The sequence below is a fragment of the Manis pentadactyla genome, chromosome 7 (genome assembly GCF_030020395.1).
Source record: "Manis pentadactyla isolate mManPen7 chromosome 7, mManPen7.hap1, whole genome shotgun sequence".
NCBI lineage: Eukaryota > Metazoa > Chordata > Mammalia > Pholidota > Manidae > Manis > Manis pentadactyla.
Window position 1 is genome coordinate 141,740,345 of NC_080025.1, and position 26,443 is coordinate 141,766,787.

The following is a 26,443-nucleotide window of genomic DNA, read 5'->3' on the forward strand; positions in this document are numbered from 1 at the left end:
TCATCGCTTCACCAGCAAAGATGTGCCTTCCGTTCTCCCATTCACTTCAGCCCGGAGCTGACAGTCATCCTACACGCTACACTCCTCTGTCTTTCCCTCTCTCACGTTACCTGCCACACCCACCCATCATGGATTTCTATGTCCTTTCTATCAGATATATTTCAAACTCATCCACCTTACCTCCATTGCCACTGCCTGAATTCTTGCTGCCATCACCTCCATGGAGGGCCATACACCACCTGCCAGCTTCCATTCGACCCACTCCAATCCGTTCTCCAAATAACAGCTAGAGTGACGCGCACCAACGTCGTATGATTTAGACTGGAAATGCCCTAAGCTCATTTTGGAGGAGTGCTCCCCTCATGTTTAATCCTCCCTCAGCCCCTCACCACAGAAACCACATTCCTAAATAAACAGCTGGGACTGTCTGAGCAAAAGTGGGAAATTAAAATTTGCAAATATGACTTTGATTGGCAATTCAGAAATATGTGCCCGGGGGATCTAATCAGATGATCATTTCTTCTGCCTCAGGCCCTTTGCTGGGCATATATGTCCTGCTCCAACCAAGAACACCATGGTGTTCCGAGTGGAGGGTGCATTGGGAATGGTGTCCATGGCCTTCCAGGGCTCTGCATTGCTGGAAGCAATAGGTCATGCAAATACCAGAGTTTCTGGGGCTACCCTAGGACTGTGCTGAAGTGGAGGGGGTGCAGGGAGCCACTGGGAATGTGCAGTCAGGAAGAGGAGTTGCGAGGATCATAAATACTGTCAACACAGGAAGCAAGCAGCAAGATATATTCCAAAGCCCATTGGCGTGATCCTGGTTGGATGAGAACTTGGCCCCTGCAGGTAGATCACACCCTTTCTCCTTGATGTCTCCATCTGAACACTTCCCTCACATCTTACATCGTGGTTGTCGAGGCACAAGTCCCAGGGTGTGGGCTTACGAAGGACTGTCTTTTTCTTGTGTTTACCACCATACCAGGTAAAATGGTCCATACGTATAAGGCAATTATAAAATATAAGGAGTTGAAAAACTCCTCCAGTGCTTCCTTCTTTGGCCTGGAGTACACACACTACAGGGGTTAAACACTTCCTCAGGACATGAAGTTGATTGATAGGTGTAACACAGTACCGCCAAATGGGTGGGTGACTTTAAACAAAAGCAATTTATTTTCTCATACTTTTGGAGGCTAGAGGTCTGAAAACAAGGTGTCCCCAGGGCCATGCACTCTCTGAATGCTTTAGAAGAGACTCTTTCCTTACGTCTCCCATCTTCTGACAGTTGCAACCCTTGACGTCCCTTGGCTTGTAGTTGCATCATTCCAGTGTCTGCCTCATTGTGTTCCTCTGTCTCTGTGTCCAGATTTCCCTCTTTTTATGAGGACACCATCACTGGACACATACTAATCCAGCATGACCTCATCTCAAACTGATTACTTCTGCAAAGACCCTATCTTCAAATAAGGCTGCACTGACAGGTTCAGGGTGGACATGAATTTGGGGAGGACACTAGCAGCCTAGTACAGCAGGTTCACTGGGATTCAGATCATAGCCTGATGGTGCTTTTAAGGTATTCTTTGATATTTGAAACAACTTTATACTCATCACAGTAGATGAAATAACCAAATTTCAGAATTTAAGTGTACCTGTGCAAGAAATTACAAACATTTGTCAAACGGTTTACACTTAGATCACCACCCTTTCATTATGCAGGAAGCCGGAAAAAGCCCCCGACTTGGGTGTGTTCAACCCTCCGCTGATTTGCCCCAGTGCTCAGGGGATCTTTGGCACTCGCCATCATCTCTGTTTCACTCCCACTGTAAGGAGGCTTAACGATTCCTGCAAATCTGCATGTTTTTCTTCTTTCTGCTTTTTCGCTTGCCACATTCATTGAGGTATCAGTCAACATTTTCTGTGAAGGACCACAGAGTAAATATTTCAGGTTTTGAGGCCCCACGGGCTCTCCCACAGCTCTCTGACCCTGCCTTTGTACTGTGGTGGCAGGCAGGCAATGCACAAACATCGTAACCATGACCAAGTTCCAGAAAGACTTCCTTTATGGGTATGGGCATGTGAAGTTCATGTAATTTCCATGCCATGAACTGTTATTATTATTTTGATTTTTCTACCCATTTTTAAAAAAGCATCCTACCTTGAGCACTTTACAAAAAAGAGGCAGGCCAGTCTCCCAACCCCTTCCAGGTCCTGTTCCTTCTCTCTGCTGGTCTGTCTGCCCTCACCTCACCTTCTCCAGTATACACTACATTCTGGGCACCGTGTAACAGTCCAGGTCTTTTTTGCTCACTTTTTCCCCTTCTCTTTCCTTCCTTTCTCCCTCTCTCTCTCTCTTTCTCTCTCTCACCAGTTGCTGTGATCCTAAAATAAATACCCACTGCCTCTAAATTATATTTGACAATTGCACACTAATTTTTTTTTTCAAAGTCCAACTTCATTTCTTTTAGGGTCTGATTCAGAGAAGGCAAAGTCAGCATCACTATCAGAAGACATGTGAACATTTGATTAAATACAATGAATGGTTTTAGCTTGGCTGTCTATTAACTGGAGGGGCAATCCAGTCTTTTAAGTAGCTCTAGACATCAGTAGCCCCTTTGCAAGGAACCTTAACTGCTCTGGGAGTAAAGAACCTTAAACAGTAGGGAAAGACATGGCATAATCAGTGCAAAACACCAGAAGCTGCTCACTCGTTCCTTGTCGTTTTGGTAATGGCTGGCGAGGAAAAATACAGTTATTTATCTTCTATCCAGTGACCTTGATCAGCTTACTTATTAGTTCTAACAATTTTTTGTAGATTATCTGGATTTTCTTTGCAGATAATTTATTCACTTGTTCAGTGCATCAGTGTGTCTGAGAAACCCTAGTGATAAACTAGAATAATGTGTGTAGCATGTAAAACACTCACAATACTGTGCTATATACATATATAATGTGAATATTACATATTCATTGTATATGGCATTTTGAAAAGTAGGTAACAAGGACACAAAATGCTAAGAAGACAGTAGTGCTTCTGTTGGTTAATGAGGCTAATTACATCCTACACTGTATCCGGTGACATACTATCTGAGCAACAACAGTAATAACAATAAACAACCTCCTTCAGCAACAGCCACAAAAACACTGGGGCACGTACAGCCCTTTAAGGGCCCATGATGTTTTATTTTTATTAAGGTGCCATTGATATACAATCTTATGAAGATTTCACATGGGCAGTATTGTGGTTACTACATTCAGCCATATTATCAAGTCCCCCCCACACCCCACCATTGTCACTGTCCATCAGCATACCAAGATGGTATAGAGTCACTATGTGTCTTCTCAGTGCTACACTATCTTCCCCGTGACCCACACACACACCGTGTGTACCAGTCATAATGCCCCTTAATCCACTTCTCCCTCCCGCCTCACCCAGCCTGCCCCCCCAATCCCCTTGGGTAATTTCTAGTCCCTTATTGGAGTCTGTGAGTCTGCTGCTGTTTTGTTCCTTCAGTTTTGTTATGTTGTTATACTCCATAGATGAGTGAAATCATTTGGTACTTGTCTTTCTCCGCCTGGCTTATGTCACTGAGCATAATACCCTTTAGCTCCATCCATGTTGTTGCAAATGGTAGGATTTATTATCTTCTTATGGCTGAATTGTGTATATGTATCACCTCTTCTTTATCCATTCATCTAACTGATGAACACTTAGGTTGCATCCGTATCTTAGCTATTGTAAATAGTGCTGTGATAAACCTAGGGGCACATATGTCTTTTTGAATCTGAAAATTTGCTTTCTTTGGGTAAATTCCTAGGAGTGGATTTCTGGGTCAAATGGTATTTCTATTTTTAGTTTTTTGAGGAACCTCCATGTTGCTTTCCACAATGGCTGAACTATTTTACATTCCCACCAGCACTGTAAGAAGATTCCCCTTTCTATCCATTCTCACCAGCATATGTTGTTCCTTGTCTTTTGGATGTTGGCCATCCTAACTGGTGTGAGGTGGTATCTCATTGTGGTTTTAATTTGCATTTCCCTGATAATTAGCGATGTAGAGCATCTTTTCATGTGCCTGTTGGCCATCTGAATTTCTTCTTTGGAGAAGTGTCTGTTCAGATCCTCTGCCCATTTATTTTTTTGAGAGGGCATCTCTCATATTTATTGATCATATGGTTGTTAACAACAATAAATTCTGTATAGGGGACTCAATGCACAATCATTAATCAACCCCAAGCCTAATTCTCAACAGTCTCCAATCTTCTGAAGCATAATGAACAAGTTCTTACATGGTGAACAAGTTCTTACATAGTGAATAAGTTCTTACATGGTGAACAGTGCAAGCTCTGCCCATTTTTAAATCAGGTTATTTACTTTTTGGGTGTTGAGGTGTGTGAGCACTTCATATATTTTGGATGTTAATCCCTTGTTGGATATGTCATTTACAAATATATTCTCCCATACTGTAAGATGCCACTCTACTCCTCTGCTGTACAGAGCTTTTTAGTTTGATGTAGTCCCATTTGTTCATTTTTGCTTTTGTTTCCCTGGCACAAGAGGATGTGTTCAGGGAAAAGTTGCTCAAGTTTATAGTCAAGAGATTTTTGCCAATGTTTTCTACTAATATTTTTACAGTTTCAAGACTCACATCCAGGTCTTTGATCCATTTAGAGTTTACTTTTCTCTACAGAGTTTGATAGTAATCCAATTTCATTCTTACATGTAGCTGTACAGTTTTGCCAACACCAGTTATTGAAGATGCTGTCATTTCCCCATTGTATGTCCATGGCTCCTTTATTATATATTGATTGGCCATATATGCTTGGATTTATATCTGGACTCTCTAGTCTGTTCCATTGGTTTATGGGTCTGTTCTTGTGCCAGTACCAAATTGTCTTAATTACTGTGGCTTTGTAGTAGAGCTTGAAGTGGGGGAGCAGAATCTCCCCCACTTTATTTTTCCTTTTCATGATTGTTTTGGCTATTCAGGGTCTTTTGCAATTCCATATGCATTTTAGAACTATTTGTTCTAGTTCATTGAAGAACTCTGTAGGTATTTTGATAGGGATTGCATTGAAACTTTAGATTACTTTAGGCAGGATGGCCATTTTGACAATATTAATTCTTCCTATCCATGAGCAGGGATGTTTTTCCATTTACTGGTGCCTTCTTTAATTTCTCTCATGAGTGCCTTCTAGTTTTCAGGGTATAGGTCTTTCACCTCCTTGAATAGGTTTATTCCTAGGTATTTTATTCTTTTTGATGCAATTGTGAATGGAATAGTGTTCCTGAGTTCTCTTTCTGCTAATTCATTACTGTAAAGGAATGCAACAGATTTCTATGTATTAATTTTGTATCCTGCAACATTGCTGAATTCAGTTATTAGTTCTAGTAGACTTGGGGTAGATTCTTTAGGTTTTTTATGTACAATATCATGTTATCTGCAAACAGTGACAGTTTAAATTCTTCCTTACCGATCTGGATGCCTTTTATTTCTTTGTGTTGTCTGGTTGCTGTGGGTAGGACCTCCAGTACTATGTTAAATAAAAGTGGGGAAAGTGGGCATCCTTGTCTTGTTTCTAATATTAAAGGAAAAGCTTTCAGCTTTTTGCTGTTAAGTATGATGTTGGCTGTGGGTTGTCTATATGGCGTTAATATGTTGAGGTACTTACCCTCATACCCATTTTGCTGAGACTTTTTATCATGAATGGTTGTTGAATTTTGTCAAATGCTATTTCAGCATTTGTGGAGATGATCATGTGATTTTTGTCCTTCTTTTTATTAATGTAGTGGATGATGTTGATGGATTTTCGAATATTGTACCATCCTTGTATCCTTGGAATGAATCCCACTTGATCATGATGTGTGATCCTCCTGATGTATTTTTGAATTCAGTTTGCTAATATTTTGTTGAGTAATTTTGCATTTATGTTTATTGGGGATGTTGATCTGTAATTTTTGTGTGTGTGTGGTCTTTGCCTGATTTTGGTATTAGAGTGATGCTGGCTTTATAGAATGAGTTTGGATGTTTTCTGTTCTCTTCTATTTTTTGGAAAACTTTAAGGAGGACAGATATTAGGTCTTCTCTAGATGTTTGATAAAATTCAGTGGTGAAGCCATCTGGTCCAGTGGTTTTTGTTCTTGGGTATTTTTTTGATTACTGATTCAATTTCATTGCTGGAAATTGGTGTGTTCAGATTTTCTGTTTCTTCCTGGGTCAGCCTTGGAATGTTGTATTTTTCTAGAAAGTTTTCCATTTCTTCTAGGTTATCCAATTTGTAGTATATATTTTTCATAGTATTCTCTAATAAATTTATATTTCAATGGTGTCCACAGTGATTTTTCCTTTCTCATTTCTGATTCTGTTTATGTGTATAGACTCTTTTTGTCTTGATAAGACTAGCTAGGAGGTTATCTATTTTGTTTATTTTCTCAAAGAACCAGCTCTTGGTTTCATTAATTCTTTCTATTGTTTTATTCTTCTCAATTTTATATATTTCTTCTCTGGTCTTTATTATGTCCCTCCTTCTACTGACTTTGGGCCTCATTTGTTCTTCTTTTCCCAGTTTCAATTATTGTGAATTTAGACTGTTCATTTGGGATTGTTCTTCCTTCTTTAAATAGGCCTGAATTGCTTTATGCAATTCAGGATGGCCTTCACTGTATTCCACAAAAGTTGGGGCATTGAGCTGTTGTTTTCATTTGTCTCCAATATTGCTTGATATCTGTTTTAATTTGGTCATTGATCCATTGATTATTCAGGAGCATGTTGTTAAGCTTCCATGTGTTTGTGAGCCTTTTTGTTTTCTTTGCACAATTTATTTCTAGTTTCATACATTTGTGGTCTGAGAAGTTGGATCGTATAATTTCAAACTTTTTGAATTTGCTGAGGCTCTTTTTGTGGCCTAGTATGTGATCTATTCTCAAAAATGTTCCATGTGCACTTGAGAAGAATGTGTATTCTGCTGCTTTTGGGTAGAGTATTGTATGTCTGTTAGGTCCATCTATTGTAATGTGTTGTTCAGTGCCTCTGTCTCCTTACTTATTTTCTGCTTGGTTGATCTCTTTTAGAGTGAGTGATATTTTGATATGTCTCCTAAAATGAATGCATTGTATTCTATTCTGTTAGTAATTTTTGTACATATTTGGGTGCCCCTATCTTGGGTACATAAATATTTATAATCATTATATCCTCTTGTTGGGCTGACCCCTTTATCATTATGTAATGTCCTTCTTTGTCTCGTGTTATTTTCTTTGTTTTGAAGTCTGTTTTATCTGATACAAGTACTGCAACTCCTGCTTTTTTCTCCCTATTGTTTGCATGAAATATCTTTTTCCATCCCTTCACTTTTAGTCAGTGAATGTCTTTGGGTTTGAAGTGAGTTTCTTATAGGCAGCGTATAGATAGGTCTTGCTTTTTTATCCATTCTGAAACTCTGTGTCTTTTCATTGGTGCATTCAGTCCATTTACATTTAGAGTGATTATCAATAGATAAGTACTTATTGCCATTGCAGGCTTTGGATTCATGGTTAGCAAAGGTTCAAGGGCCACCTCTTTACTATCTAACAGTATAACTTAACTCATTTATTACGCTATTACAAACACAGCCTCCAGCTGGCCTGTTGCAATGGCAGGAGCAGCAGTTTTGCAAGCCAGTACCTATTGGGAAGAAGAAGTTGCAGGCTGCGTATTGTGGTGGTGGGGCCTCAGGGCTGCATTTCCTGCCATGGGGATGTTCCCACGCATGAAGCTCATGAATATTCCCAACCTGCTGGACTGAGTGTGCTATGATGATTTTGTCTACCCGTCCTTTCAACTAAGCAGCAAGTTGTGTGTAATCCTTGCCCTTTTAGCAGCTCTCACACTGTTGGAAGTCTTTAAAAGCACCCACCTTTCTTTTGTACCAGAGCTACCAGCTGTGGGTAGCTGTTCTCCACAAGCAGCTAGAATCTCTGTCTCTCCAAGTATTCTGCTTGACTTTGCTTTTGAACCCCTCTAATCTCTAGAACACCATGTGATGTGGCTTTGTGCTCCCGAAGTAGAACTCTAGGGGTGGGTATTTAGCAGTCCTGGGCTTCTAATCCCTCTCCACTCCATTTCTTTTCCTCCCACCTTTGAGCTGGGGCTGAGGGAGGGCTTGGGTCCCACTGGATCATGGCTTTGCTATTAATTAATTCTTATTTTAATGTGTTATTAATTCATATCTTCCCAGTGGTCTCAGGGTTTGGTCAGATTCAGAGTGTCTGTTCATCAGGGGACCTATGATATCTAGCTGTCTCTTCTTTGTGATATTAGCAGTCACTGATGACCACTAAGGCATCATGAGTGGTTGCGAAAGCATGATTTTCCGATCTTATCATCATTTGTTCTTCAAATATTTGGTATATGTTTATAAAGAAAAACTTTTCCTCTTCAACTAGTTGGTTATCCTGAGTTTTTATAGGAAAGCAGGATAAGTATTTAATTATTTCCTTTTATTTACAAGTTTTCAAAATAAGTTTGTTTTCTACTATTCTCAAAAGGTGACCTGTGAAGCCTGACATTTGTTTGTCTGGTACCATGAGCTTTAAGCCATTATTATTGATCAATCACATTGTCCTATTTTGGGTCCTTCAAATTGGCTTTTAAATCTTTTCCACATGACTTTAATCATATTTGTCCTTTCTTATTTTCAGGTAAAACAAGATATTCTAGGCTAATTTTGTGCCCCAGATCTGGAGGCTGCCCCTGTTTTTCTTCCCCTTTTGCAGCAAGTACTATCTCCATTTGGAGTAAAAAGTACAAATTCTTTACCTTTCAGGAAACTTGCTGTTTTACAGGGGAGAATATCTCACTAGCAGTATCATCAAAGAAAAAATCCTGAAACCAACCACACCAGCAACTCCGATGCCCCTGAGATCAGAGACTAGTAGGTCATCTTCTCTTCACATTTGCATGCAACTGTGCTATGTTGCAGAGAGCAAACCAGACATACACTAAAAACAAGCCCCATTTGTGGCTCAGCCCGACATCTTCAACAATGTGATCTTAGGGCCTCTAATCCCCTTACCACCCATGAGTTACAGCAGACATTATGTTCTGTGCATAACGGCATTCATTTAATGCTGCTTAAGCAAAAGTTAATAAATGAATAATATCTTCAGCTTTAGAAATGAAAGTGACTGCAGAGAGCATTTGATCTGATGCCTCATTTACTTGAAAAAGCAAAGGTGTTGATATTTCAAGTGATTTGTCCAAGTTCATAGTGCGTGTTAATGGAATAGTAAAGACCCAAGCACCCGACCTTTGGTGCCTTGTATTTCAACATGATACCTCTAAACTATATGGTTGATGTGTGTCCTTTTGAGCACTGTCCACTTCAGTGATCTTTTGGTTTACAGACCCCCTTCCTTCCACCCTTCCTTCCTTTTCTCTTTCTCTCCCTTCCTCCCTCTCTCCATCTTTTCTTTCTTTCTAATATAAGTAATAGTGATCTGTATGGGATTGTCACCCCCTTAATAGTGAGCAGCAAGTCAAACAGGTGCAGTCAAACTCCCAAGCCTGTGGGCTTCCTGGACAAAAACAATCTGTCCAGTGAGGATTTACTGTAATCCCTATGCCTGCTTCCAAGTCTTGGATGATTTTTCCCTGCACAATTCAAAAGTTACTTTCTTTAGTATTATGAACAACAATAATAACAACAATAATAATAAAACTCCGAATGTGTCCTGTCTCATTTGACCTGTAAGGGTGGTAACCCTTTAGGCCACAGAATACCCAGCACTTTATAAATCAATCCCCTTAACTCACTGAAATGGCAATGACAAAAAAAAAATATGGCTTTATAGTAACTTTATCGTCTCCCTGAAAAGTGCTAAAGAACTGATTTTTTTCCTCAAATATTTCTCCAGAACAACTGGACCTTTTTGAGTCCCACATCAGATGTCTGTTAGCTTTGCATCTGGAGTAAGTGATGATATATCTTATCTGTGTATCAAACTCTGTGTCTCTCAGGGTTTCAGACGGCTGAACAGGGCATCTTTTTTTGCTTTATTCTTGACTATTGCCTGTCAAATGACAGAACTGAAACTATTGAGTAACAAGTTTGATGTCCTTTATTCAGGGGAAAACATTCCGTGGATGGGGGAGTGCAGTGCTGCTCCTGAGGGACTCGGGGCAGGAGCAGGTGGCACAGAGCATTAAGGAGGCAACGTGGAGGCAGGGCGTGACTGGCGAGGGGGTTGGGCATCCCCTTCCAGGCCCAGCAGGTCCCGTCTTCAAGGGTAAGGTAAGCTAGCCAAAGCTGAGCAGGAGGATTGTGATTGGTGTGTGTTAGGCTTCCTGGACAGGTGCTTCCCCTAAGTGCAGATGGCCATAGGTTTGAATTTGTCATGTACGCCGGGCCCCTGGGGTGGCCCCCATTTTCCCCTTATGTGAATTAACTTTCCTATGTCTAACATTATTCATTAGCTCAGCAAGTATTTCTTGAGCACTTGAGTACTGACACCAGGTACTCCATTGGACAGTCAGGAGTAAGCAGTGACAATGACACCCCCATTGTCCTCGGGGACTCAACAGAGCTGTGGCCACAGCAAACATTCCAAATCCCAGACGAGAAGCACAAACCCAGAGCTGAACACAGGTTGTTGGGGGAGCAGCTGGAGATGGGTGAATATCTGATCTGACTTTGGGTGATGTTTTCCCTGCAAAGTGCTTAAAACCTGAGACCTGATGAAGTAAGAAGAGCCGCGGCGGCAGGTATGGGGCGGGATTTGCTGGGCTTAGAGCTGCTGTAAGATTTGAGTGAGCTTCATAGAGAACCATGTTTAAAAGCAAAATCACCTAGTACATTTGTAATAATGTTAAAATTAAAGGGAGGCACCAGTTTTAGTCCCTTTGAATGTTAACTCTGATCTTCTCGGCGTTTTCTTTCCCTAGAAAGTTATTTCTAGGTAATTATCCTTACCAAGAAACTTAATCTGTCAGACTGTCTTGCTAATGTTCCTCACAATGGGGGCTGCTGCTTCAGTGAATAGAAACTGAATTAATGGAGAAAATTAAATACTTAGAGGAGTTGATTATTTGGGGATTCTCTTCCAAGGTGATAGATGTTATCTATATCACCAAAAAAGAAATCTTCAATTAAGCCTGTGCCTGAGTTGGAAAAAGGGAAGTCCACAAATCCCCTCCTGGGGAGTTGCTTAGACCACAGCCCCTGTGACCCCAGAGAGGCAGATTGCTAGGATGTGTCTGATCTTTCCAAATTGCAAGGGGCAGACCCTGATGTGAGTAGGGTCAACGTGAAAGGAAGGGCCATCTGTTAATAGAGAATCAAACTGCATTTTTGATTGTATGTTTTCTGCTACATTAAAGCTGTTCGGATGGAAACTTCAGAAAGAATATAATGTCTCAGGTTAGCCTGTTACACCTAAGGTTTAAACTCAGTGCTAACAGAAAATAAATTTCCCCAGCAATAAAATTAAAGTGCCATACTAAAATATTTTAAAGTGTTACATGATAAGGAATTCGGTACATACAATAAGTGGGTTTATGATTTATATACGCAATTCATTACTTGGATTATTCTGGCAGTTGCTTGAAAATTAGCAGGTACTTTTTCAGGTTGTACTGTGATTATTTACTTTGTGGAGTGGCATTGAGGTGGCATTAAAGGCTCATTACTGGTCTTCACATGCCCAAGGCCTAGAATGGTGCTTGGAATAAAGCAACTTGTTCTAAAAAAAAGTTCCCATGCTTACAACACTCTTACCTTGAAAGGAGATATACACACATCACAGAATAAATATTACCTTACTGTTCAACCCAGAAAGAAAATGTTGATGGTCTTCTTTGTGTCTTAGATATATTTTTATGTTGCTCTTTAAAAAATGCTGTTCCTGACAGTGAGTATGAGATCTCTCCCTGCACACAAGGCAAAACCTCAGCCTGGATGGGGGAGGGCCCTTGACTCTGACAGGGAAAGAATTCTCAACCAGGTCGAACAACTATCAGCAAGAACAAAGCAAGAGTAGTGGAGTGGCAATTGTCAGCAGCCGTGCAGTCAGTAGAGAACAAGGAAGAACAGAGGGAAAAAAGAATTCTTGCCTAGCATAGGGCAAATCCCTTGCCTACTCCTAAAGCCAAGGTCACCTGGTGTCCATGTCTCCTTGATATGCACGGTGCAGAAATATATCCCTAGCACCCCCAGAATTTGGGGGAGCCACGGATCACTGGATGGAGTGAGATTATATTCTGAGAACTTCCACTTCCCTACTGGTCTGAAATAAAACAGGGAAAGAGAAAAACAGTGTTTTTAAAACAGAAAGTTGAATGAAATTGTAATTACAAAAACACTTTCCATCAGATGTTGGTGAGTTCTTGTCTTTGTCCCAAGAAAAGATGGAGGGCAATACACTTACACAGCAAGAAAGTTTATTTGAAAAGACAGTACACACCCTGAGTGCAATGCCCTCAGAGATGAGGGGCACTTAAGGGTTTGAGATTTGGGATTTTATAGGGCTTTTGGGGTATGCATGAGCATAAGGCATGATGTATACAGGTGATTATGAATTCCTTTGAAGTTCTGTCTTAAGAATAGAGTTATTCAGGTGTCTGTGTTGATCCGGATCTTGGCAATAGGTAGATTCATTTACACCCTGGAGGTCCTTCTCTAGTCCTGGTTATGAAGTTATTTAATTGATTAAGGGGCTGGAAGAAGAGGAAGAAGAGCATACAGATTAAGTGAAAAAATAAGCTTGGCCATTTTTGAAGGGTAAGTAGATTTTACAGTTACACGATCTTTGTCCCATTTTCCTGCTTTATCTCATTTCCAGTCTAATAACTTGTAAATATTGCAAGTACAGTACCAGGATTCTGTAATTTCAAATATCACTTTGATTGTTTCTCTTGTAAAGACTTCCTAAATGCTTATTTTTTGAAATTTAATATTGTAGAACTATGTGGTGGGATCTATAATCCCATGGACTGTCCATATTTCAAATGGGCATTTTATAGGAATCATTAATGATGATAATGATAGAAGGTTGTTGTACACTAAATGAAGAAAGGGTTAATGTATATTACTACCACAATATTTATTGGACTTCTGCAGACTGCTAGGCACTAACCTAAAAATGTGAGATTCATCAGTAAACAAAATACATATTTAAAAAAATTCTCTGACATGCTGGAGTTCATAGTCTATGAGGAAAGTGGGGGTGGGGGAGGTAGGCAATACAAAATAAACATTACAAACAAGTAAATTATATACCATGCTAGAAGCCTGTATGTGCTGCAGGAAAAAATAGAGACGGTAAGGGGCAGAGTGGTTTATAAGTTTAAATAAAACAGCTGGGGCGGGACTCAATGAGAATATGCCGCTTGAATCAAGACTAAATAGCAGTGAGGGAGTTTGCCTGGAGACATGGCGGGGAACACCGTGTAGGCAGAGGAAACACCCTATCACATGCACAGCTGGTAAACTAGAGCCATAGGTAGGTCAGTGTTGGGGAGTAAATGTTTGAAGTGATGCTTTTAACCAAGTGTGTGTGATATATTTTAACGTATTTTTAAGTAATATGAAATAAGTGTTAACTGTGAAGGCTCCGAGAAATGGTCAGTTACTGACCCACGATAAGATGTACTTAGAAGTTTGAATTCAGATCAAAATCTAAGTACTGTTAAAAACAACAGCAATCAAAAAGCAGCACTTCCTTGCTACACACAAAACTCCTTATTGCTGCAGAGATGAGCTGAGTATCAAATACACACAAACCACATCTCTACCCAGTGTGAGAGAAAAAGGAAAGGGAACATTATCTTGTCTAAGTATTGATATAAATGCAGTCAATAGCTCTAGGTGTGTTGTGAAGGAATGTTAACATCCCTACAAATGGAACAAAAACATTAACAAATGTCCCTCTTCCCAGAAAATAGCTGATGTCTTCCTAGAAACAAAAGACACACATAAGTTCCGAATTGTTCTTCAGGTGGGTGAGAGTGATCCACCTTTATTTATACTTGTTCACAGCACTCAGTTTGTCATCCATCTTTGGGCTGGAATTGTGAGCATAAAAATAATCAACATTTTCCACCACCTGCCGCCCATCATCTGTAGTTTGAGCTCATTTCCCGGGCGCGTCCTGCAGAGGCTCCATCTGCTTTACGTACCTTCTTTCTGCACTGGGCCACCTGAGCGGCATACTGAGCCGGGGAACAGCTCCGAATAATGCAGCCCGCCATGGTGAGATACCTCCTGTACGTTAGAGTCTCGGCTACAGAAATGCTGGTGATGCTCACACAGTATGTACTGAGGGAGAAAAAAACGCCACACCAAATTTGTAATCATTTAGATTATGTCACTAGGATTATAATTATTAAGAAAACCTTCTGAACCAAATAATGATCTAGAAAATGTATGGTCTGTAAACTTATCAATCTCAAAGAAATTTTCAAATAGTCTCTCTTTGAAGTTTTATAAACAATTTTGTAGAAATCAATTAATACTTCAATAGCTAGGAATGGTAACTAGTTAAAAGAAATTATTTTGTGACTTATTCAGTAAAGCATGTATACATCAGATAAAAAGACCAGTATTTCTTAGATCATTACTTTTGTAAATCTGGATCTTCATATAAAGTTTACCTGAAGTAAGTACATCTTAATTGTTTGTTCATTTCAATATGGAATATTTCTTATTTGTATCTAAGACCCAGATTAAGAAATATAACAACAAATATAAAATTAAAACCAACGTCTGGCCCTAATCCTGTTCCCCTTGGTTTGTTCCTTATTTTAGAGGAAAAGCTTTTAGGTTTTTACTGTTGAGCATGATGTTAACTGTGGGCCTGTCATATATGTCCTTAAAGAAATGTTTTTAAAAATATGAGTTAATCTTTTATCTCTACAGGTTTTCAACACCCACACCTATGACATGTTCTAGACCTTTCTACCCATGTACAATTGTTATGGCTCTGCAATCTCATATTTCACTCTTCCAGACCCTTCAGTTTCCAGTTGATCCTGAAGCCATCTGCTAAGTCCTTTTTGCTTCCAAGGTATTTGGACTGAGCTATAAGACGAAGGGAATTGATCTTATCACCCTCTGCTTCATATGGAGAATAAAAAATTAATCCCTACATAACTTCCATGATTCACGGAAAGTGCCAAGTCCGTTTGGCCACTTCGTGGCTTTCTGGAGCTGGGCCACATGGACTTCCTGATTCACAATGCACTGTGCCCCGGTTTGCAGTTTGATTTCAAGCTGAATGTTCTCACGTCCACTGCTTTACAAGCTTATTGAGAGGACAGGGACTCAAGTCCTTTTCATCCTCATATCTCCAGAACCCAACACCATGCTGAAACAGAATAGGAAAACAATAACTGGTTTGTGGATGTGTGCATGCTTGAATTATATTACTATTGCATGACATCTTTCTGAATGCAATGGGTGATATATTGTCATCATCTCAAAATTATATTTTGAAAGTTTAAAATAGTACCTATATGTTCCCCCTGCCTCCTAAAAATTAGTAGGATATTATGGGGAAGAAAATTAAAAATGTGATGTCACCAAGCCTATCACCATTGGGCCAAAAGATGTGGAGGGAGAAAAGCACTAAGTCCAGAATTTGGAGACAAAATTTCCATCATTTGCCGCTGACTCTTCATATACATTTGAGCAAGTCACTTACCACTCCTGAGACTTGGTTTCTTGATCTCTAGTAGAAGACAGTCAAAATGTATGATCTCTAAGATGACTTCAATTGATAGTATTTGGGATTCAAAATTTTGCACATGAGAAGTTGGCTTCCTTTAAATGGCCATTGCATCCCTTGGATATGTGCTCTAATAAGGCTGTAGATTTTTTTAAGTTTTGAAAAAGCAATTCTTATTAATGCTACAGCATTTAATTGGAAATCCTTGCTCATATCTTGCTTATGTTGATGTTCAGTTGTCAATTAATTGAATCATGATAACAGCCATTAAGACTTCTATGCCCAAAAAAACCCACAAAGTTATTGGAATGCAGTTTATAAGATAGAGGGGACATTTAAGGATATATATAATTAAATTCACTAGTTTTATCCAGCAGACCAAGATTTACATGCAATATGCAAAATTCAGTTCCCATTTTGTTGCTCTAAGAGTGAGAGACCCAAAGTCACCCCTGAAGAGCAACTCTAATAGGTAGCAGGGTCCCTAAGGACTCAGGACTACAAGTGCGTGTTGGCTGTCCCTATCTAACAAGTTTTATTTATCATTTTAAACTTAGGTAGTTTGTAATATATTAATCCCTTCTTTTTGAAGATCATTTTAGAGTTAATATGACTAAAGGTGAAAAAAGCTCTCAGACTAAAAAACTGGGCATTAACCAGTACAGTGATGTTTGGAAATCAAAAACACATGCATTTGCAGATGGATAGGACACAAAAATAATCCTTTCCACTGGGCACAGCTTAGACTGGACTTTTATTAAAATATACTATATGTAGGCCTGCTAATAACATGAACCTCAGATTGTATATGGATAACATGGAAGAGTCAGTGAACAGCCACATACATGATGGAGAAACTCGTTACATTCTGGGGGGACTCGTTCTTTGCTTTTTTCCACAGGTCATTTCCTGGCTTTATCGGTTCCTGGCCAGAGCTCCAGCCATGCAAGGAACTGAGTTCTCCTGAAGTGAATTACTTGAACTATTTGAGACTTAAAATAGGATAAGACTGTGGGGTCAAAGGTAGCAGAGGCACCTTTCTAATATACTCATTTCAGCATACCTAAGCTGGGTGACCTTGAAGACCCATTACTGCCACAGAGAGGGACATGCTTCCACAATATGATCCCTATGTGCCCCACGCAGTATTTGAAACATATCATTAAATAAACTGTGTTTTTTTTAATTTACAAGGTGACAGTTTTTAAATAGTAATTGTATGATGAGACAGATTCTAAGCTCTCAGTAATCACAAAGGGCATTTCCATAACACTGTAATCCAGAGAGTACTTGAAATACCCCAGTGTATCAACTGTTTCTTCATGAAAATGAAATAGGGCAGAAATTTAGAATTTGCCATACACAGTGGTTGCTATTTGCATTACACACATATCTAATAATACATACTATATAAACATACTGTGAATATGGTAATAAGATTCTTAATTTTCCCACTTACAATACCAGCAAAGGAAAATCTATAAAACATAACATTCTTTCTTCTAGATGCTGGATACCTGCAAAATCATTAATATCCATTTGTCACTTAAGATTCAATGGCTCCAAAGTTGCCATTGCAATATGTAATATGCGAGCATTAAAAAATAATTTGCAAGATGCATTAACAGTAATTGCTTTATGCCATCAAAAGAAAGCCTATATATAGTAGCTTTTATAGTGCTGTGACACCGTACAAAGTTTTCAATCCTTATGTATACTCATTCTTTGTTCAAACCTTTCTGAAGTATAATTTTATTGAAGCAAAGAATTGTATGTCAGAGAGTAATGTTAACTTGTTCAAAACCTTCCGATGTCAATGACTTTACATCTTGTTTTGAGATCACATGCTCTGCCCCATCCCCGTCACATCTCTGACGTCACCTCTGCTACTCCTTGCCCCTTCCTCACCACTGGCCTCCTTGCATACTTGAACAATAAGAGCAGATATGTACCAGAACTAGAACATCTGCATTTGCATTCCCTCTGTCTGGACTACTTTTCCCAGACATGGCTTGCTGGGTAATGAACTTACTTATTCAGATGACTTTCTCGGTGAGGGCTGTGGTGGTTTCCTCTGTGCTTAAAAATGCAGTCAGACAGAGAACGATGAATACTTTATGATTTCACTTATATGTGGAATGTAAAAAACAAAACAAATGAGCTAACGAACACAACAAAAACAGGCTCATCCAGACAGGAAACAAACTGTTGGTTACTAGAGCTAGGAGGGGGTTGAGGGGCAGTGAAATAGGGGAAGGGAATTAAGAGGTACAGACTTCCAGCTATAAAATAAGTCATGGGGATACACTTCACCCAGGGAATAATGTCAGTAATATTGTACTAACTTTGTGTGGTGACAGGTGGTAAGTAAACCTATTGTGGGGATCACTTCAAATGTAGAAAAATATCAAGTCACTATGACACACACCTGAAATTAACAGGATATTGCATGTCAGTTATACTCCCCCCCAAAAAAATGCAATCCATGCACACAACTGTTCTTCCCTTCTCTGATTTAGTTTTTTCCTTTGCCATTATCACCTGCTAACTATATATTATTTTAATATTTGGCTTATTATGCATTTTCCCCACTAGAATGTAAGAATGTAAGCTGCAAAAATTCAGGAATGCTTTTTTTCTCTGTTGTTTTCCTAGTACCTAGTTCCGTATCTGTCACACAGAAGGTGCTCAGTAGTAGTTGTTAAATGAATGAGTGAGCTATGGCACAAAAAAGAATATGGTGACCAGCAACTGATGCTGAAATGTGTGTGGTGAGGTGGGTGCAAGTAGAGATGAAGGCCAAAAAGTTACCAGGATCAAAATATAGAGACTCATCAATATTAAAACGGTTAATGTTTTTAAAGTTCTTGACCGACTGACCATGCTTTACTTGCTTAATTAATGTTTGTCTTTATGAACTTTATTTTGTATATATTAAAAAAGGCATTTATACTTGTTTAAAGAATGGTCAGATTAGAATGATATTCCATAAGGGGTTAAAGAAAGCCCGTTCTGGAATATTGTTACAGGACAAGGTTCTTGAAAGGATTTGATTTAAACAACAACAAAAAAATGGAGTATGTCAAACATCTGAGAATTCAGTGCCAGAGGCAGATTGTAACAGAAAAGAGGTAAAATTGACCTAATTTAATTACAGGATCTTTACTCAGGAAATCTGCAGGTCTGCATTATCAATATATGAATGACAATCAGTTTATTGCCAGAATCATGTTAGAAAGTGACAGAATCACTAAGGGTATTATAGCTTCCTTGCTGTATCAGAGGAGCTAAAGAAAGGCTTTTCTGATCAGGCCAAAGATGAGACTAGAAAAATAATTCTCCTCGAGAAAACATTACAGCAGGGGGCACCGTTGCTGAACTTGTTTTCATTGATCTAAGAACGTGCTGGAGAGACTTCTAGGAACCCTGTTGTGACAGAGGAAGGAGGTGACAGCTCAGGGAGGGAGTGGCCTGTCCAGAGTCTGTCAGGATAGTCAGGGCAGAACCAGAGCCAGCACCGAAGTGATTTAGGAAGTTCCTAAGTCAAGCCTTTGTATTCTATTTAATTTTTGTTCATTCTTTCTATTCAAAAAGAATGGTTTTTGAAGGCCTAGTCGGTGCCGATTGCTGTTCTCAGCACTGTGTGCGCAGCATTGACAACCCCGGCCTCTGTGCTTCCAGTGCGGGAGACAGACACACAGTAACAGTGCACATGTGCCCCAGGCAGGCAGAGCTACGTGCCCCGGAGAAAACAAAGCGGGAAGAACGGGAGGCAGAAAGCAGCCGTGGCGGGGGGAGGGGGGCTGCAAAGCGCAAGCTGGCATTGCAGTGACCGTCGGAGGAAGAGAAGGGATGGGCCCCGAGGGGGTGTGAGGAAAGGCGGCTCTACACTGGGAAGGAGCACGAGCAAAGGTGTTCGAGGAACAGGGAGGGCAGCGTGGCCCGGAGCAAACAAGCACGAGCGTGGGAGCAACGGGGAGAGAGGGCGGCGGGAGGGGCTGGCGCAGGGCCCGCGGATCAGGCCAGGTCTCGGCTATTTCAAATAAACGAGGCTTTTAGCTTAACGAGATCAAGCGCCACGTGAGCACTTTGGGCAGAGGGTCCCAACCTGGCTCTGCCCCCAGCGGCCCGTCCTGGCTGCCCGGCTGTGTGGAAGGCAGGTGTGCAAGGCAGGTGTGCAGCGCAGGTTGGAAGCGGAGGCTGGGGCCAGTTACCGGCTCAGGCAGGCGGGAGGAGACGGGCCTTGGGCAAGGTAGGGGTACAGGTGCGGAGCCCTGGGGTCCTGAATGGATAGTGAAGGAGGAGAGGACGGGGTTCACCTGAAGGTGAGTGTAGGACAGACGACGGAAAGGGGGCTCCCAGGCCCCTGTCCTGAGCAGCTGGAAGAATGGAGTTGCCATCAACCGAAATAAGGAAGCCGGCATGAAGGGCAAGTTCAGGAAGTTCTGTTAATTGCAGGTGTCTCTCTCTCTTTTCTCTCTTTCCTAGTCATGTATAATTTATCTTTTGAAAAACTAGCTGGTGTAATCCGTAGCGTTTCCCACAGCACGGATTTGCTGTTTACTTTTGGTGCCATTTAACATGTTCCGCTCTCCCCATATTTCCAGAAATTGTCAGTTAGGCCTTTAAGCTGGGTGAAAGCCATGTCTGATTTTTGTCAGCACTGCTTCATAGCTAGTGGTGTGTGTTCCCACCAGGAGGCACAGCACCTGAGGTTCTCAGGTGGTTAGATCAGCCCCCACCAATAGCCTTTGCTCAGATTCTACCTGTTAGAAGTTACAAAATGATCGTACTCTGTCACTGAGTCTTCACTTACAAGCTAAAGTATTTCCACAAATGGAGCATTTAGTCACAGCTCATGTAAAACAGAATAATGATTGATTCTTTGCCCGTATTTTTCAGTAGTCAAAATTATGCATTAGTTATGTAGCATTTTCCAAATCTGAGCATTTCTTTTTATTTTAATGAAGTCATGGAATTAAATATACTTGATGTATTTTATTCCTTGCAGAAAATTCTTATTGATGTTAAAATCATCCTTGTGTGGCCATGGGGGTTTTTGAACTGCCCTCTGCCTCCAGTAGCTTATTTCTGATGGGAGGATCATCTTGTACATGTCCAGCCCTCGATTCAGTCACTGCTCCCAGTTTTCTCTCAATGAACAATGGCATTGAGTGAGGACAATCTGATGCTAGGTGTCGGTCCTTGTCTGGGAGCTCTTTCAGTGGACAGACCTAGAATATATGCCTACCTTTTTGAAAGGATAACATCTTGGGCTCATAGTGATGCTTCTCATCCAAATTCAGAAGTATTTGGGGTTTTAATTTGACCTAATCAGTCTGATACCTATTTCTCCTTTTCACAAATTGAAATTATCGGGTTCTGGAGCACCAAGATAATTGCTCACCTGTGTGGTCCCACATGTGTGGAGCATTTTTGTAGCAGTGAATTCAGTGTCTAATTTTACCTGAAAGGTCAGGGTGAAAGGAGCATTTGTTGACAAGGTGAGGATGCACGTTCTGACTAGAGCAAACGGCATGTGCACATACCCCGAGGCCTGAGAGAGCATAGGAGGAAGCATTTCTTCCTGAAGTTCAATTAAGAAGAAGCAAACACTGTTCTACCAAAGGAAGGAAGGGTTACAAAGTCAGGACATAATGGGCCTCGCATCCCATGCTGGATGTTAGAGCATCAACCAGATACACAGGCTGTTTGTTTTCAAGAGGTATCTTGCCTTTGTTTTAATAAAAAATACTTCTTTCCTACTTCGTTTGTGTAAGCAGAACTCAGGTGTGAGAAAAGGACAGGGGTTACTTTAAGGATCTCAGTCCTGGGCTCTGTTCTACATCAGGTCAGGGAGCACACCACTGTGAATGTAACTCAATTATTTTCTGACATTTGAAGAATCCTTTGCCCACTAATGACCCATTGTCATGGTATTTTTCTCCCCACAGAGGACAAAGTGTGGACCATAGTGTCTCACGACTTGCAGATGCAGACGACGGTGGTGGGCTACAACCCAGAAAAATACTCGGTGACACAGCTCATTTACAGCGCCTCCATGGACCAGATCGGTGCCATCACCAGCAGCGCCGAGTATTGTGAGCAGTATGTCTCCTATTTCTGCAAGATGTCCAGGCTGCTGAACACCCCAGGTAGGCTGAGAATGGAATGTTACTTTTAATTACTGTCTCAGCTGGTGCTTATATTGCCTAAACAATCCAACAGGTGTGGCCTACTGTCTCACAGACCAGTCTTGAAAAGTGCAGGCAGCCAGGGAAAAGTAAAATATCAGTTGCTTTGTTCTCTGGGGGAATGAAGCTAAGAAAGTATGATTTTTAAGAAAAAAAAGTCCATTGTCTTAATGCAGAGATTTTTCCGTATTACGTGCGTATTTGTGTATGTGAGTGTTTCCGGTCCTTAATCATCAGTACTGCTTCGGGTGAACTTTCAAGTCATTCCCTTTGCGTTCTTCAGTTGTCTTTAATGGAAAGCTGAAAGCGTCCCAACGGCTGTCTGCGGGAGAGTAGTATGTAGGATAGCGATAGAATTTAGAGCTCTTTGTGGTCTGTAGTCATTTAACAGGATCTGTTTGTCTCAAGAAGTTCAACCTAATTTTTTTCTCTTGATGGCTTACTTTAACAATGCTTCAGAATATGTGAGTGTGTGAAGGGTATAGAAAATAGTTTCCAAAGGATATCCTAGAAATATCTTTACTGCAAGATCCATATCCTTTGGTGTTTTTGGCAGCAAGTTAAAGATGTTGATGGAAAACTAAATCCCTGAGTCTCTTGTGTGACAGTGGAAATAAAGCCTGTGCCCTGAATCAGAGAAATATAGGCCCACACTGCTCAGCCTTCCCACTCCCCGGGTATGTGACTTTGGGGGAGTTCACTGAATTTTTCAGCCTCAGTTTCCAGTGTCTTTTTCAGGCACATAGGGGTCATCATGCCTGTTTCAGGTTAATGGTGGGGATTTAATAAGGTATTAAACCAAATGTTTATTGTAGGGCTTGGTTCACTTAAGGAACTTAATAAATACCAAACAATATATTATTTTTCCATATTAAGCAACTGTAGAAGTGGCATTATCCTCTGGCAGAGACCAATCAGTGGGCTGTTTGATGCCCCAAATCAGTACTGCATTGGGGCCTGTGCTAAAGGGAGTAGTAGCTCACAGATGACAGTTACAAGCAAAACATATACAGTATTTTAAAAGTTTGAGTGTTTTTTATGTGCAGCCTTGTGCTAAAATTAAAAACAAGTATAACATATGGACTCTGAGAAAGTAAAATCTGTAAAATGTGCAAATGGTTCAGACACTTAACACCCGTGGGGTTGAAGATAGAGGAGGGTGGCTGGGGCGTGGAAGTGGTGCCTCATTAAAGGGGCGGAAAGACGGTCCGAGGCTGGTGAAAGACGGTAAGCAGAAGTCTAGTAGGCAGTATCTGGACACTCCTTCAGGCCATGGTGAGAAACATCTCAGCAAAAACAGAGGTCAGGTTGAAGAGTGGTGAAAAATAAGGTTAGGCAGGAAAATGGGAAAACTGCGGCGGAAACTAAATGCTGAGCTGCAGAGCCAGGCCCTTCGCTGCAGGGCAGTGCTTCTCTGACACCAGTGGGGAACTGGAGAGGCTGATAAGACACAAACTCAGGTTCTGGTCAAGGGGGACTGAGTGGGGCTCACGCATTTGCGTTTGTGATGAGAACTCAGGGCCAGATGGTGTCCCTCCAAAGCCCCGATGTTGAAATCCTAAAGTGTGGCTGTAAGAGGGGGCTTCTAGGAGGGAATTAGGTGGAAGGTGGACCTAATGCTGGGTTCCCAACTTGCCTGAATTGTGGCTTGTAAAAAGAGGAAGACAGCTCTCCTCCCCCGCATGAGGCCCCTGCTGGATGGCAGGCGTCTGCTAGCCGGGCGGAGAGCGCCCTCCACAGACCCAGTCGGCGCCGCTGCATCCGTTTTACAGCCCTCCATTCTTCCAGGGAACGCCAAAGTCAACTTTCTCTTTTTGAATTTTGCTCTGGTGGTTAAAAAACACAGTGTAACTCTTAAATAAGCCCAACTTGTAGTCAGGGCACCAGGGTTGGAGCTAAGAAAACCGGTTTGCCTTTAGTGCCCATTCATTCCTTTCTCTCCCCTCCCTGGTACCTTCTGCCCCACCTTCCCCCAGCCACCAAGAAGCCTCGCACATCACCCTCCGTTTGAAAATACAGGGTGTCCAAACATCAGGGAAAATAGGATCAATTTGTATTTAAGCAATACTTCAATTACATTTTCTAATAATAACCTGAACACGCTTGTCTGCAACCTCTGGACACCTTTCCAGGGGAAGTACTACTCAATTGAAATTGAGAGTTAATTGTTCATCTGCACAATAAACACAATGTTTGTGCTTCCAGACATTCACACATTGTATTTCCCGTCATTTATAGTTGATTAATTATTGTACTGTGAAAATAAATTTATCATATGCTTCTTGCCTTTTATGTATCATATTTCATATAGGTTCAGTGCTACATAAATGTTTTCTGATCAGGAAGAAATGAAAATATATAGCTTCAAATATTATCTCATCAACTTGCAGGTAGTCGTTTTGAAACAAGGGTGTGCATCAGAATTTTTAGGCTTGTCAAAGTGCTGATGGCATAGCTCTATTCCTAGAACTCGGATTTGTTAGAACTTGGTTGGAGCTCAGGAAAGTTTGCTTTTAAAAAACATACATTGGGAAATACCATCTTTAATTTATGGTGTGAAGGTCTCTCAGTTGGATACTTAGACGTCAGTCCTCCAGGTGGGAGAGGATTCAAAGGTTCTTGGACCTTCCCTGGCCAACTGAAAAACAGTGGCATACAGAATAAGCACCTGCTCCCTCGGCTAAACTAGATAGGCATCGCAGTGTTTTTCTCCCCTTTCATAGACCACTCTGTAAATATTGTAGAGTGCATTTCAGTCTCCCCTCGGAGTCACTTTTCACACTACCAGTTTCTATTTTCCCAGCCAACTAATCTGTAGAACAGCTAAAGCAAGAGGGAGGGAGAGATGATATAGCAGGTTTTCCTATATGATTGTATTCTGTGTGTGTCCAAATAAGAAAGAATGCCGTTTAATAAAAATCTTTAATTTGCTGTTTTAAGGAGCTAATGTTTGCTGTAATTGTTTTTTTCCCCCCTCCTTCCTGGTAACATCCAGTTTTAAATATCCATTTACTTGTTCTTAACTAAGACTGAATTATATTGGAACTTCTGTAGTAGTACTTGTGACATCTGTTTGAATACAAAGTGTATTCATTATAGTCATGGCAATTAAAATGAATATCAAATGAGTTTGTAATAGCTATACACTTGAATTGTTATTCTTTATTTTAATAACCTTACCCTCTAGAGTTCATTTGGGGCACTATAGTTTCTAGTGGTACTTAGAATAAAGAGTTGATTTTGTATGCACATGGACCTCATTTTTATTTTGATAAATGTTTGGTTGTACCATACCATTAGCTAACAAATGTAGAATTATTCATTATTGGTTTCTCACAACTTTTATAAGAATACTAATATATAGCTTGCGATGTTATCTCTTCTTTCTATTACTACAAAATTTTTAAATGAAATCGATTTTCATTCAATGATTTTGCCATCCTTTATTGTCCTATCTCTTCTTACAATGTAACATTAATTCAGTTGTCATAATCAACTTTATAAAAGACATAGAGACAAGACAAAGTTATTTTCTTTCATGGAAGTGTGTGACTGGAGTGAGGCATACCAATTTGAGACTGAACAGATTAATTCTGGCCAAACCATTAATGCTGTCCAAACCAAAAGGGCATTAACATGTTTTATATTTATATCCCCAGAACTACAAGTGTAATAATATCTGAACTTACAAAAGCAAAAATCATTAAACAATGAAATCTACTTTTGAAATAAATACCTTAATTTGAATTTAATAAATAAGACACCAAGAGAAAGTTTCATTAGTCTTAATCAGCAATTCTAATGCTTTTAGATGATCAAAGTATTTCTCTGTTTGGACAAGACCTGTTAGCCTGCTTTTAAAATGCTTGTTTATGTATCTCAGATGCACTGTCATCATGTATTTGTTTTACACAGCATTACAAGTTCTAATTAAGATTTTCTGCTGAAGAATTTTTTCCCTACACATATAAAGATTTAATTGTAGAGGTATAAAGTTGATATGTTTCCTATTTTTCTGACTATATTTAGTGTTGCTTTCATTGGGTTCCAGTGTTTCATTTCTTTTAATTTCTCAATGTAGTCTTGTTCTCATAAGTCATAGTTTTATTGCTTCTTTTTTTGAAAGAAACAATATAAATTATCCATCCTTTTGGGTAGTTTACTGTTAGATTTCATATCTATTGAAAAGGAGTTATGTTCACAATTTTTGCTTGTAAAGGAAGTTGTGTAAAATCCAATATACTTTGAAGATACTCTACTGTGATTTAGTGGCATCCGAAAGACAAGAAAACATGGCTCTGACATTGTAACATAACCTATTTTTAGAAAAACATTTCTAAACTTTGGTGAAGCTACCAAGAAAGTGATTTTCCGAAGTCTGTGTTATGCATTATAAGAAACCATGGTGTTTAACTCTTGAAACAACAGAGATAAAAACCTTGCTCTATTGCAACTAAAGATTAGCATTTTCAGTAAATGAGATTTATTGTGACTAGTCAGTATATCCAAAAATTAATCATTTATCTAATTATTGTGTTAAATGTACTAAAATTGG

At 40.1% G+C, this 26,443-nt stretch overlaps 1 protein-coding gene across 1 annotated transcript in view; it reads left to right on the top strand.

The window, feature by feature from the left end:
* The window catches only part of CNTNAP2 (contactin associated protein 2), a 1,980,972-nt gene that overhangs the window by 1,335,924 nt on the left and 618,605 nt on the right, over positions 1-26,443 (top strand). Inside the window, exon 15 of the mRNA XM_057504985.1 lies at positions 21,649-21,849. Within this exon, the coding sequence (XP_057360968.1) occupies positions 21,649-21,849 (201 nt within the window). The remainder of the gene's footprint in view (positions 1-21,648; positions 21,850-26,443) is intronic.